Source organism: Ostrea edulis, chromosome 9, assembly GCF_947568905.1.
Source record: "Ostrea edulis chromosome 9, xbOstEdul1.1, whole genome shotgun sequence".
NCBI lineage: Eukaryota > Metazoa > Mollusca > Bivalvia > Ostreida > Ostreidae > Ostrea > Ostrea edulis.
Window position 1 is genome coordinate 42,313,669 of NC_079172.1, and position 14,802 is coordinate 42,328,470.

General features: G+C 34.2%; 1 protein-coding gene across 5 annotated transcripts in view; it reads right to left on the reverse strand.

Moving 5' to 3' along the window:
- LOC125657890 (uncharacterized) overlaps positions 1 to 14,802 on the reverse strand; it is a 28,965-nt gene that overhangs the window by 13,056 nt on the left and 1,107 nt on the right. For 2 of the 5 annotated variants that reach the window (XM_048888780.2, XM_048888778.2), the window contains exons 2-3: positions 9,591 to 9,760; positions 4,681 to 4,769 (exon numbers count right to left, since the gene is read on the reverse strand). In XM_048888780.2, the coding sequence (XP_048744737.1) occupies positions 4,681 to 4,769; positions 9,591 to 9,734 (233 nt within the window). In that variant the 5' untranslated portion in view covers positions 9,735 to 9,760. Of the gene's footprint in view, positions 1 to 4,680; positions 4,770 to 9,590; positions 9,761 to 13,514; positions 13,732 to 14,802 lie in introns of those variants that run through there. The other 3 variants (XM_056149280.1, XM_056149279.1, XM_048888779.2) reach the window with 3 other exon arrangements.

Consider the following 14,802-nt stretch of genomic DNA (forward strand, 5'->3'; position numbering starts at 1 on the left):
TTAACCGTGAATTGTTTCAAACTTTTCTACATGTATGCCAAAGTGGCTCAATTCTTCTAAAATTATCTGACTGGAATCAAATACGAGTGTGACCTGCATATTTTCAGGATGTATCTACATCCCACATTTCAACTCAAAATGTTCATTTCTATAACTGAAATAATGAAAATTGTGAATTGTTTGAAATTTTCTAAGTCCAAGAGGCATAACTCTGCCAAACATTATCTGACCAGATCCAAATATACATATGTAGTAACTAAACAACGACCTGTGAATTCTCACGACATATCTATTATATCCCAATATTCATGTAAGGCTAAATCAACAAGTACAAATGGTCAACTGTTTGGAAGTTCAAGTGGTATGTTGGTATGTATTAAACTCTGCCAAAAATATTTTGACCTAACTCAAATACAAACACATATCAATTGACTTGTGTATTCTAATGACATATATTTCAATTCAAAATGTCCATGTGTGAGTGCGATTATAAGCGAAAAGTATGAATGGTTTGAAAAAATTAAAGTCCAAGGGGCACAATTCTGTCAAACATCATTCAACCACCACCAAATAAGAACTTGACTTGGATATTCTCATGATGTACCTTCATACCAAATTTCATTTGATTGTGTGCATCTGAAGCAGAGATAATGAAAGGAAATTAAAATAATAGGGAATAATGGAAAAGGCAAAACACCATATACCCTAGTTGGCCATTTCATGGCAGAGACAGAAAAATTAGTGGCGGCATTTTTTGTTGGGATATCATTACCTGAATTCATTCTATACAAAAGAGCTAGGTGTGTTACAAATTCCCATGTGCAATAACCATCAGGCTCTTTTTCTTAGGAATCATTTCAAAACTATGCAATTTTTTTTCGTAATAATTGCAAGCTATTTTCAAGGCCATATTTTTTCCTTGCATTCATTTAGTATAGTAAATTGCTTTGGCAGAGTCTGTTATATCTTTGGCTGATGTATATCAGTTCAACAAATGGCAAACGCACTATTCCATATCATATTGCCTGTAAAAACTCTCATTCGATCTCCTGTCTAATGGTCCCGTCTATGGGGATGTTTTCTGTGATGTGTTATATATACATATTTACCCTCTAACCTTGAAGATTTTATGATAGACAATAATGTATCATTTTCTGGTTCTTCCTCCCCCAGGTTAATGGCAAAAGAACAAAATGGGAAGTAACCAACGAAATCCACTTAATTAGAAAATAACCTTCCTGAATATTTGCTCTCTGCTCTAAAATAAAAACAATTTTGCCAGCTTAATTTAACTTACAGCTTCTGAAAAGGATTAGCTCGGAGAAGCGCATTGTGCACACATAAACAATCCTATACTACATTATGATCAGGCTTGTAATTTTGGCAAATGCTTATCGTTTCTGCTGGATTTTACAAGAGCATTCCTTTCTCATTCCATTGAAAAGAGTCGATGTTAAAGTTTACAGAAACATTCACATCAGCATCTTCCGTGTCTCCAGACGTAAAGATGTGCATGTATGTGTATGTATACAAATTTTGAGGGACAGTTTACAAGTAATACTATGTAATTTCTGTAGAAGAAACGGGAAACTTAAGAGTCTCTAACATATTATAAATAAACAGGGCCACATTTTACAAAAGAACTTGTGACAAAGACGAAAACTTCTCTTGCAATCATTTTTTTCATTACACTGATTGAATTGTGATTTTAAAGTGAATATAAAAAAAGTTTTGTTTTGTTATTTTATATAAGTATACAAATCTCATAAAATTAATTAAGGTGATGAGTTTTTATAACTATGTAACATTTTAAGTCTTAATTGTAAATTCTTTTGTAAAACAGCTAGGCCCCTGAATATACCGTATGATTGATGAAAGACTAGGATTAATGGAGGCTTCAGAAAAAGCAGCACATAGAATGTAAGAGAAAATAACCTATCTGTATGCTCACTCGGTACTGACAGTTCATGAAGATGCCTTTTACAAAGTTTTCCTGCATACAAAATTTAATTAAAGGTATCAGTACGTGATGCAATCCTTGTAATCCAGATTAACAGTATTTCTCTCTCTCAACACACATCCCTCATAAAACTCATTACACAAGCAGTTTAAGTTCTGAAGGGCAGTGGATTCAAAGAGGATATTTTCATAAATCTTGACAAATGATCACAGAGCGTTTGGATCAAAAAGCCCAGTATTTATAATGTTTGTTTCTATTTCTGGAGGAACAGTCTTTTATGTATTGTACTGGTTCTACAAAAATATCTTTGATGAAGATCAACATCCTAAAAGTTTATAGTCAGTGCTGCATACTCTCTCTCGATCTCTCTCTCTGTATAATCTCTCTCTCTCTCTCTCTAATCTCTCTTTGTCTAATCTCTCTCTGTCTCTCTGTATAATCTCTCTCTCTCTGTCTCTCTCTCCAATCTCTCTCTGTGTATAATCTCTCTCTCTGTCTCTAATCTCTCTCTCTGTATAATCTCTCTCTCTGTATAATCTCTCTCTCTCTCTCTCTCAATCTCTCTAATCTCTCTCTCTGTATAATCTCTCTCTCTCTGTATACCGGTAATCTCTCTCTCAATCGCTCTGTCTCTCTAATCTCTCTCTCAATCGCTCTGTCTCTCTAATCTCTCTCTCTCTCTGTCTCTCTAATCTCTCTCTCTCTGTATAATCTCTCTGTATAATCTCTCTCTCTCTCTCTCTGTATAATCTCTCTCTCTGTATAATTATGAACTCCATGCATTGACTACTATAAATATGGGATTGCACATCAAATCATTTTCCCCTGTCTCCCAAACAGTAGTACTTTACATTCACAAATATGACCAAACTTTCCCCAATGTCGCATTTATCGTTTAGATGAACACACTGCAAGTACAAAACGCATGTAGCACTAACTTACTTGATGAATCAACTATAAAGAGATGAAACATTCCAACACTGTGTAAATGTTGAGCTGGGTGTTTTAAAAGTCAGCTACCCTATGCTCTATCAATTTGTGAATGCTGAGCTTGGTGTTTTAAGAGTTAGCTACCCTATGCTCTATCAATTTGGGCAAAATCATCGACATGTTTAGGATATTGAGAATTTTTAAATGTTGAATTCTTCCATGTTTGAAAACTTGCGTACGTATAACTATTGATTTTTGTAACTATAGTTTTGTTTTGCAGCCTTAGTTCACATAATGCTTCAAATTTATTATGCAATACCAGAATAGCAAGCACGCATCACGAAGTCGACATTATACATAGTGTTTGAATGACAAAAACATCCTGTTCCTCTCCAATATTTTCCTTATGAAGATGCTATTTCTATAAAGTATAATGTATTATATACAGTACATGTACATGTATACTGAATTTGACATGTACATCAATATGCATGCTGTTCTTTTATAATATGTATTTATATACATGTACATCTGTTGAATCAATCCTTTCTTAAATATACACCTGACTTTAAAATCGGTGAAGATAACAAACAGTGATCAATCTCATAACTCCTATAAGCAATACAAAGTAGAGAGTTGGGCAAACACGGACCCTCTGGATATACCCGAGGTGGGATCAGGTGTCAAGGAGGAGTAAGCATCCCCTGTTGACCGGTTGCACCCGCCGTGAGCCCTATATATAAAATGTATATCAAGTAACAAAAATTGTTTTCATTTTACAGAATAGGATTTTTCCTCAGGGACAAATTGGTTTGACCTAGAGTTTTTAGTTTTGTAAATTGAATAGATCTTTGTCTCTCAGTCTACAATTTATTCTGCATGCTGTATATTAAGAATGAATTATGTCTAACCAAGCAGTTGCTGATATAAGACTTCATGCTAAAAAATCTTGATCAGCATTTAATGAAAAATAAACAACATTCCCTGGATTGTTTGTTCAGAAGAGGTAGTGTAACCGTGGTGACAATCTAACCTCTCCCGGTGAGGTCATGGGGATAAATTGCACAGACGAATGATTCACACAATACCACAGAGATGATTCTGATGCAGACTATGCTGTCTATGTCGTGTGTTTACACGATTAAGGAAAACCCAGCGATAACAATGTCTGTGTTATTTGATGGGTTATAGTCAATAGTGATACATGCACGATGATTTAGTCCACAAGGACTTACACATAAAAATGTGTAGGAACTTGATGATTTTTGCTGACCGTCCACACTCATTAGTTAGTTATGGATAATTAGTACTGAAACAAATATTCGCTTTGTTATGGATAATTAGTACTGAAACAAATATTCGCTTAGTTATGGATAATTTGTACTGAAACAAATGTACATTCTTAAAAGTTAGTTATGGATAATTAATACTGAAACAAACACTCACTTAGTTATAGATGATTTACACTGAAACAAACATTCACTTAGTTTTGGATAATTAATACTGAAACAGACATTCACTTAGTTATAGATGATTTACACTGAAACAAATATTCGCTTAGTTATGGATAATTAACACTGAAACAAACATTCACTTAGTTTTGGATAATTAATACTGAAACAAATATATTCAATTAGTACTGAAACAAATAACAAATATTTTCTATGAATTTGAAGATTGTGTCATTATTGGCAACAAAAACTATATTAAATTAAGGCATGCCAAGTAAATGTGTGTGTACTCCCCACCCGTTACCATATTTAATGATCCCTTAATCATTGTTAATTTACCTGGCCTTGTCCAGGTCAGACTGGTAGTTCTGACTGTAAACCAAGTGCCATATCAAATCCCGAAAGGTCTTGTGATCTTTGCTGGCCACCTACAACAGAATTAGAATAAATTCAAAATCTAATTCATAGAGATTTATCAATATGCAAATTTCAACTCTACATTTTTGTTTTACTCCTTTTCATAGTCTTCAAGTGATCATGTGAATCCTACAGTACAAGTCGTATTTTTAGCGAGACACAAATTTCACGATTTCCCCATAAATCATGGGTATACATAGTAAGCGAGAGCTAATTGCGAATATTTGTCAGTTAATGTTTCCCCTATTTCAAACATAGGTGGCGCAAGACTCGTTTACGTCCTTGTTGACTTCCGGTGTACATAAGATTTATGAGAGATTGTAAGGTTTTTGTTGTGCAAATAGGGAGCGGGGATAGAATTCCCGAGATATGAAGCTTTTAAAAAATTCAATTGGTTCATTGTCATCATATGTGACAGCGACAACGATCATTTTAAGTTCCACTCAGCGCCGTGCGCTATAAATTTCAGTCTTCAGTTCAGTCCGACTTCACAGACTTTGTTGCAGAAAGTATTTACGGGGGGTTGGGGGGGTTGTTGTTAAACATTTCCTCTGTAGATCGTAATATTCTGCATGAATGTTTCATGCTGAAATTTTATCAATCCTTAGTGATACAGTCATCAATTGTTTTAAACATATGCAATTCAACAACTTATAAAAAATTATGATGTATTGTATATTTTATATTCAACCTACTACTACTGTTAATTCTACTGTTTAAGCATGTAAACTTAATCACGAAGTAATTTATAATGAAAAACGTTAAATGTGTATTGAATGTCTTTATTTAATCAATGTGACAGAGAAAATTCAGTTGCAGCTGAAACTCTCAACGTGCTTTCCTTTCCGCCCAGAGTCTTGCAATGCGTTTTCTAAGTTCGTCTCCAAGCGCCGTGAGGTCCTACGAACCGTAATCCGTCGTCGTTACTAAATATTTAACAACTTTCTAATCTAAACGTGTCCTTCCGACGCTCTCTTAAATCTGAGGTTAGAAATGCCTTGGACGTTAACGGATCGTGCGCCACCTGTAATCAAGGGCGAGTAATTTGGAGTTTTATTTGCCATTCTAGCAACTTTATAATTCCAAGAAAGATAGCTATTTCCTCTGAATCGATATGGAATAAATTGTTAGCTATATTCAATCTTATTGATCTCAACATTCTCGCTAATAATACCAAAATTAAATCCTCGCTAAAAATTCTAGTTATACGGTATATGTTGAAGAGATGTCATCAAGACCTGATATCTGAGGAAGGGTTGAATATTTTCAAATACACACAATTTGAAATAGACAAGAAGTTCATTGATATAACAGTAATAAGCTCTTTAAAGAGGTATTAGCTGTCATTTTGACACCAATAATTGAATATGAAAATTGCTCTATCATAAATTTCATTAATAACACCAGTATTTCATTATCTTAAACACATTTTAACCTAAAGCAGGCACATAAATATGTAATTTTGGTAATTCTTCCTTATATATTTCTTTACACTAAGAGTGGTCTAATATATAACAATAACAAAGTTTTATTAAGTTTCTCTTGTTTGCATGTGCACAAAATAAATGTTTTTATTATATACCCATCAATGTATCGTTCTTTGATACTGTGGATTTCACAGCGTGTGATCCAGTTTTCCGGATCACCACACTGTGGTTTTCTGATTCCATATCAGTATCCTCTGAAACTAATGCCATCACAATGCATCAACGCAACATTATATGTGGAAAATATTGACCGCGTCACAAAACAAAACTGTGTACACAAAACATAATTTCATGGTATGTCTGTGTTTTTGATAATTTGGATTACATTTATTATCTTATAAATGTGGATTTAAAATGCAGAAGGGGGTATATAATAAATTTATCATTACTACAGTAACTTGATCCGAAGAGTTGGATCACGTCTCCTTGACAGACACGGATCATCAGATCAAACTCGATGCTTCGCATCTCGTGTGATCTGATGATCCGCACCTGTCAACTCAACGTGATCCGACTCTTCGGATCAAGTTACTGTAGTAATAATATATATTTAATAGTCATTTAATATACATTCTTACGTTTAATATTGAAAGATTTAAAAAAAAAAAAAATGGTTGCCATCACTTTCACAGCTAATGTCCCTTTAAGTCAACAACTCAAATATAAATCGATATATATACTGCATACATACAGTACAAGTCCATATCAGATTATATAACATTGCATACATATAGTGTATGCTGTATCAAATAAGAAAACTTTAATCAGGTTATTGCCCTGGAACAACAGTTTATATGATAAGTTCTCCACATTTTGTTTGTTTAGAATGACTGACAGCAAATTATCTCCTGACAGGGTGGGTGCCTGTTATATCATTGTGGAGTTCTCCTCTAATTCCCCGGATAACATCAGTCAGCAGATGCCAGGCTAATGTTCCCATCAGAAAGAGTTTACAGCACTCACGTTCTGCTACAACTTGTTAAAGCCAGGGAAACTAGGCTGTACATAGTAGAACTTAGTGCACAGAGTCAGAAGCATGCAAGAAATAAATTTCATTTTTGAAAATACATTAGGGCATGAACTGCAAGGCTTGATGCCAACTTCATGAAGTGCTAACTCATGTATTTTCAAAAATGAAATTTTATTTCTTTCATAATTACATTCTACTTTCATTTCTGCCCAAATTTCCTGCTGTTAAAATAGATGTGCTATATCTCTCAAGATTCATACACGCTTTGTTCACCACTGGATCGCATTCATGAGGAAATGGCTATCATTACTATATTGGTAACGAGATCAAAGACAAAAACATTGGAAATGTAAATATTATAAACTATTAGCCATTTAAAGAGGATGGTAGAATGTTATAATACTTCAGAAAAACAACGACATTATGTGGGGATAAAATTCAAATCAATATAACCTTTGAATTCACTGTTACCGGTACTAAAATTGCATGCACAAGTTCTGACAAAATTATTGTAGTTATCTACAGCCTTTATTTACTTAACTACTTAGCAAAGCACTTACTATAGCAAAACCATGTACCGTGGATAAAACATTTGATTGATCGATTGTATATTGTTTAATCTCTCTCATATTTGTCACACATGAGGAAACGTCACCATTGCCGGTGAAGAGTTGCAAAATTTAGGCCATGTTCAGCGCTTACAGCCTTTGAACTGAGAGGGATCTATATCGTGCCACAAAGGATCTGCTGTGACACGGGGCCTCTCAGGTTTTGCGGTTTCATCCACAGGACCGCCCCATTTGGTCGCCTCTTACAACAAGCAAGGGGTACCAAGGACCTATTCTAACCCGGATCCCCACGGAATGATAACACATTAAGACTATATGCTTTCTGATCATGTTTATATATATAAGCCAACATGGAACAGCTCTGGCAGCTTTTCAACACGTTAGTTACATGCACATACACATAGAGTATTAGAGATGATCTTATATAATAGTGTGCATGCTTCTCCATGTTTTTCACACCAATTTTAAAACCTAGCTACTAAGTCATACCCTATTGATTTTGGAAAAATCATCAACATTTTAGGATGGTGGGGATTTGAAAAAACTTGAATAAATGACAAAAAACATCCTGTTAATGACCAATGTTTTCCTTATGAAGATGCCATATTTCATAAAGTTGAAATAAAGCTTATATTAATAAATTAATCTCCTTGGGAACTTGTGGCACCATTTGGAACATTTTTGACAAGTATCTGAGAGAAGAAACTGCACATTCTTTGGTAGCAATTCTAAGCATGAAAAACACTGCTTGACTACACAGTAAAAATATCTAAGAAGTCTGATGTAATTAAGTCACCATGCACACGTACAAAATCCAAAAGTGATGGTGAAAATGAATATCATTCAATTTTGAATTTTATGGAGCTTACATGGCTGTAATATATCACACTACTGTGTGTTTATTACACTGTGCAAAACTCTTTAAAATAGGTCAATTCCAGTTTATACGCCTTATAATTTCTTAAAATGCGGACATTAAATTCTTTGTTGGCAATGCATCATGTAACATCTTATGAAATGGGTTGTGAATTTTTTACTTTTATTAAACACAATTTAATACAAATAAAGATGGATTTTTCTTCTTCTTTTATATAAACCTTTTAAAATGAAAGTATAAGAAACAATCCACATGTAATCTACACATCCCCACTTCAGTTTAATGGGGGTCTTTGTAAAGTGCAAACGGTGGATTTCCTGTCTGCATGCTTAAGATATTGGGCCTTTATTTTCTAAATTTAAACACATCAAATATGACAACCCACAACTGTGCTTTAACTGTGAATAAATAAATACACTTTACTCAGGAGATTCAGAAACGGTTTAGTCGATAGCACTAATCATTATAAATTTTACGTGTTTGTTAGATTTTAGAAATACACTATAATTGTGAGGACTGCAGCTGCAAATTTCATCATAAAAACCTTAAACATATATACAGCTAGCACTCCATCATTTAGTCATACTGAGTAATTTTTCTTTTGGATGATAAGATGAAGAAAATATTGAGAGTTTAAAGGCAAAATATTCTTTACTGCATAATGATTTATTTTCATTAAAATCATCATATATATATTCAGTCTGCTATTTCATTAGCATGATTAGATTTTTGTAAGGTTGTATACCAATAAAATTTTCACTCGCATCCAGTTGAGAACTTATTAATATACACAATCCACGGGGCATTATACCTCACATAAACCTCCCCTCTAATGTTCTGTCTATCTACAGTTTAATCAGCATATCATTTCAGACTTCTCTCTGTAAAGTAATAATTGGTATTCAATACCTTAGGCATGTTACACTTACAGAAATAGCATGTTCATCAATGAAGCGAAACTGGCCAACATCTCGGTAGATGTCGAACTTTCTGTACCGGGACCGGGCAGGTGGGGGGACGTTGGGCTGCTGGGTCAGGAGGTTGACCGCCTGGAAGTGGTTGGGGGCTTGCATGGTCTCAACCGCTTACCACTGGCCTACTGAAAATGGGAAAAATTGTCATTAATATAGAAGTATGGATTATAAAATACAAGTCAGACCAACAAAACATGTGTATACATAAGTACCTTAGGGGTGAGATCAAAAGTTCAATGTCTGACAAAAAACTAAATTCAAATAGTTCCTCCCCCACTCCTGCCCCTTTAAAACTAAGTATGATGAATGTTGAAACTAATCAATTATTGAATTAAGAAGTAATATCATACAAGTATAAATAACACTCTGTATACCTTTTCTATTGTTTATTTACAAATGAAAGTGTACATTAAAACTATTAAATGTTCATTAAAATGTAAGATTATTATGCGGTTTTCATCAGTCAATGCAATGTCTTCTCTTTTTCTAATAAGTGTAATCGATGTCGGGTGACAGAAACTTAAGGGTCTTTAACCCCCCTCCTCCCCCAACTATTTGAATTTAGATTTTTATCTGACATTGATCTTTTGATCTCGCCCCGTATATTGCTTAAAGTGAGGTGTGGATTGTGGTAACTATACGCATTTGCATGCATAATATAAAATGCATAAACTAAATATTCATTCAACTACTTTTAATAACTTTATCAAAATGAAATGCATGGATTAATTGCTCATTTTTGAAAATGCAGTGAAATTTTCCTCCACACAGTAACAACAGCTACACGTACATTGTTAAGGGCAGCATTATACAGCCCTTGGTGTCTGTTTTGGGAAAGATTTATATATAACCTTTATCAATATTCAGAATATAAAGACTCTCATGTATTTATGGCCAACTGAGAAAAGGTAAAATATTGTCTACCTGAGCGGCCTATTTTGAATGGAATGCAGTCTTAGCTTATTAAAAGTCGCTGCATCACGGCCCCAGTAGATTTTGGCGGGACACTGCAATGGTAGAACCCAATCATCCCTTTGCTAATTTAATGTGGGGATTCTCATTTCACTATTTGATTTATATAAAGTTGGACTTCATCATAAGAGTTATAATGTAGAAAACTTATGATATAGCAGGGGTGGATCCAGGAATTTTTTTTAAGGGAGTGAGTGGGTTCTACCATTAATTTTGGTTTTCAAAGGGATTTCCCACCCTCAAAATGTGTTAGTTTTACCTTTTTATAAAGCAAAATGTTCTGACGAAAAAAAAAAAGGGGGGGGTGTTCCAACCCTCGGACCCCCCCCCCCCCCCCTTCTGGATCCGCCACCATCATGACTATATATACATGTAGTATGTATGAGTTCTTAAAATCTATTGAGCAAAGTCTGAATGACAAACAAGCTTACCAGCAGTTGAAGTTATGATTATATGAAGAATCTAAAGCAACTTTTTAATAAACTTAATAAATACAGAAAGAATCTGAAATATCAGTTATCATAGTACATCGTATGTTGTATGGTAGATGCTGCTCTTTGACAAATACATGCATTCACATTCTGAATTGAATTGTGCAAGTTACAGGTCTGAGGGTACCAGATTTGGGACTTCTTCGTAGGTATATATACATTATAGATATAAGTGACTGACAAACACCATCTGTTCAGATTCACAAAAGTTGGGGAAGGGGGGAGGGGAGGGGGGATAAATCATAACACTGAATATACTGCATTTATATACACATGTACATGCAGTATATTAAAACACCCTGGTTGTGCAGACATCAAACTTGTTTTCTGGCATCTATCACCATTCATTCAATACTTCATTATTTACACAAGCCCAGTTCAATATTTGTATAAAAAATGTATTGCTCCTATTACCATTCGGCTCACAACCTGTGCTTTGCAACTGAAGGATGTGCATAACAGGTTGTGTAAAATTTGTATAATATGATAACAAACACAAATTCCATTTTATACGCAAAAGCTACATTAAACGTATAATGATTTGAGAATCCTGAATGTGAAAGTATATCATTATAAAAGCCTACTGGTGTGAAAACCTGCACAACATTTGTAGACGTCCCAACTTCAAAACTTGATGTGTATAAGAACTTCATATGAACATTTCAAAATTATAAGCCTATATAATTAGCTATAGCTATCAAAAAATCAACTTAATTCAAATCTAGATTACATCTATCTATTCCATAATTCATATATGTCAGTGCATGTTATGCTCACATACTCCAACATAACATTATATATATATATATATATATATATATATATATATATATATATATATAATTATATATAATTCCAATGTTATTTATTACAATCGTTTTGATATTGTACAAAAATAACTTAGTTAAACAGGAATTTCCACATTCAATAAATCCAAAACTGCTACGTATAAATACACACCTACAAACAAATAACATATAGTGAGGGGTTACTTTTCATTTTTTTGAAATTGATATAATACATGGAACAAAATTGGAATTATAAGAATCAAACATCCTTTTCTGAAGAATTTATCGATGTGTAAACTACGGACATTTTACTCGCAAACTCAACAGAAAAGTGCTTCACTTTTATTCAGTTTGTGAGTAAAACGTCCAGAGTTCACACATTGATAAATTCTTCAAAAAAGAATGTTTCCATACATACACATTATAGTGAGGCATTAATACTAGTCACCACTATGATAAGAAAAATGTGGATAGGAGACAAAACTTCCATGGAAGTCAAACCCTCAGAATCATTATTCAGTGATAAACGAATTAAATTCAGGAAATTATTGTATAATATTGTTTATAAATAACAGCATTAACTCATCACCAATCAACAAACAGTGAGACAGCTGACAAGTTTAAAGTTCATTTATTTCCCCCAGATCATAGTGATAATAACCAAACCTCTTAACTATCACCCACAAGCCCTCTCCTCTACTTAATCAATAGGGGGTATGCGACCAGCAGATCATTTTATCCTCACACAGATCAGAAGAGCAAACACATTGATTGATTTTCCATGTACCACCCACCTCATTCCTAGGGAAAGAGAGAAGTGTGGCAGAGAGCTGATAAAATGACAGGACTGAGAGAACAAAAACCCGACCCAATTTGTGAACAAACTTCAGAACATGCATATAACACTGTTTTCTTTCTTATCACATTGCACAAGGACATATTCCACATTTATAAACTCTTTGTATAATTCAGGATGCTGGAAAGCTTTTGAAGTCACTGTAAAAATTTGCATCATACATGCCAGTGTGTTCAGATAGCATCAAATTACAAGAACAGTGGAATTGCGCTGAGCGACTCAGAGAAATCCATGATAATGTAATGATAAGGTGCCTATTGCAGCAACTGGGCTTCACGCATGAATGCTTTTGATGCTTATCCAATAGATGATCATTTTGAATATCTTCACTTCTTGATAAAAGAGCCCCTCAGGTCAATAACTGCAAATGTGCAATATCTATAAAGTTCAAGGGCAAATTACAAAATTCAATTCAGAACATCATATACATGCACACACACACACATATATATAGGGTATGACATACAATTTAATTATCACAATACAATTACTATATTTAAAGTTTTCTGCTGATAAAGAGATCATGCCATTTACCATATTAAGCATGACACTGAAATTTAATATCTATGGAGAATTCTAGAACCACGGTAAAAATCTTAGGTTTCTTCAGCAGTAGTAAACCTCAGACATGCTAGAGTGCAGAACTCCTACACGCGTATGTTAAAGAAAAACATCGACTTCTAATCTCCCAGTCAGCCGACAGATCCCCTGTTATTGAGATTTTTGTTTACTTGCATTTTTCAGGGATGTGTAATACATTATAAATGCTTACCTGTGTGTTTAAATTAATTCCCGTTTCTGAAAGCTTAGAAACCTACCTGTCAGTTTCTGCGGAATTAGATTATGTGTGGGACTGTGGGTGGATGGACCACATAACAGGGAACCAGTTGAGTTGACTCACTTATTACACAGAGATCAGCATTTCAATATTCTCATTATGAATCATGATTTATCAAAAACATGTACCACAAACTGGAGAGCTAGATTAAAGGCTGCTGAAATATATGCATTACGACCAATGCATTTATGACATATATACACACATTTAACTGGTTGTGCATCTAGTTTTGGGTTAGTGGTAAAGCATGAACATAATTATAGTATCAGACTATCTCGTACTTTTCTTTTACTAAAGTTTGTTCTTGTGATACCAGATGAGTTACCATACACCCAGAAAACCAAAGGTATTAGAAAAAGGCATCACTAAGGAATTTATTCTGTTCACCATCTTCAGTTTTATTCACTTGATTCTACCATCACTGAGATTTATTCTGTTAACCATTCCTCACTGATCCAGGAGGGGGGAGGGGAGTTTACATAATGTATACACTGTCACATTGGATTTACATAAACAATGTATTGTCAACCCTTCTAGTGACAGCGTCAGCCTAAACCCCTGACTGGGTGACAAATATTTCTGTGTACAATATACAAAAAGGACGGATGACCGTGATATGAACTTGGGGTCCCATGAACTCTTAATAACCAACTGAACTACTGAGTGTGTAGTACTGTATTTATTTAAGCATATCTTTAAGTTGCTGCTGTTGGAGGTGCTGCACTAAATTTGGCAAAATCATGATTTAGAACATTTTCTTTGTATGATAATGGATCATTAGCGAATTTCATATTTTAGCGCAACTGTAAATTAGTGGTTTTGCTTCACCGTCAAAGCTGCTAAAACTTGATGCCCACTAAGTACACATATACAGCTTACCCAAGCCTATCTGACCGACCAAATGCACTATTCTAATTTTATCTTAAATTCTATTATTCAGCAAAATTGCAGTTTAAAATACTCATGCAGCTCCTTAATGACCAAGTTCCGAGGAATGCCATGTCGACAAAAGGCACTTGTCACATTTAATATGTGCTGAGTTATGCAGTACTATTCATGTAAAGTGAAGTTTTGCAGTTTAACGTCCTTTGCCACCATATGGTCATTGGTTCGAGGTCTGCAGAATTGGCAAATTAAGGGCCAGTGAAAATCAAATTCAAAAATGACAAGCAAAATAAATATAATGTATAAATTAGATAGAACGATCCACTCTTTAAAACTG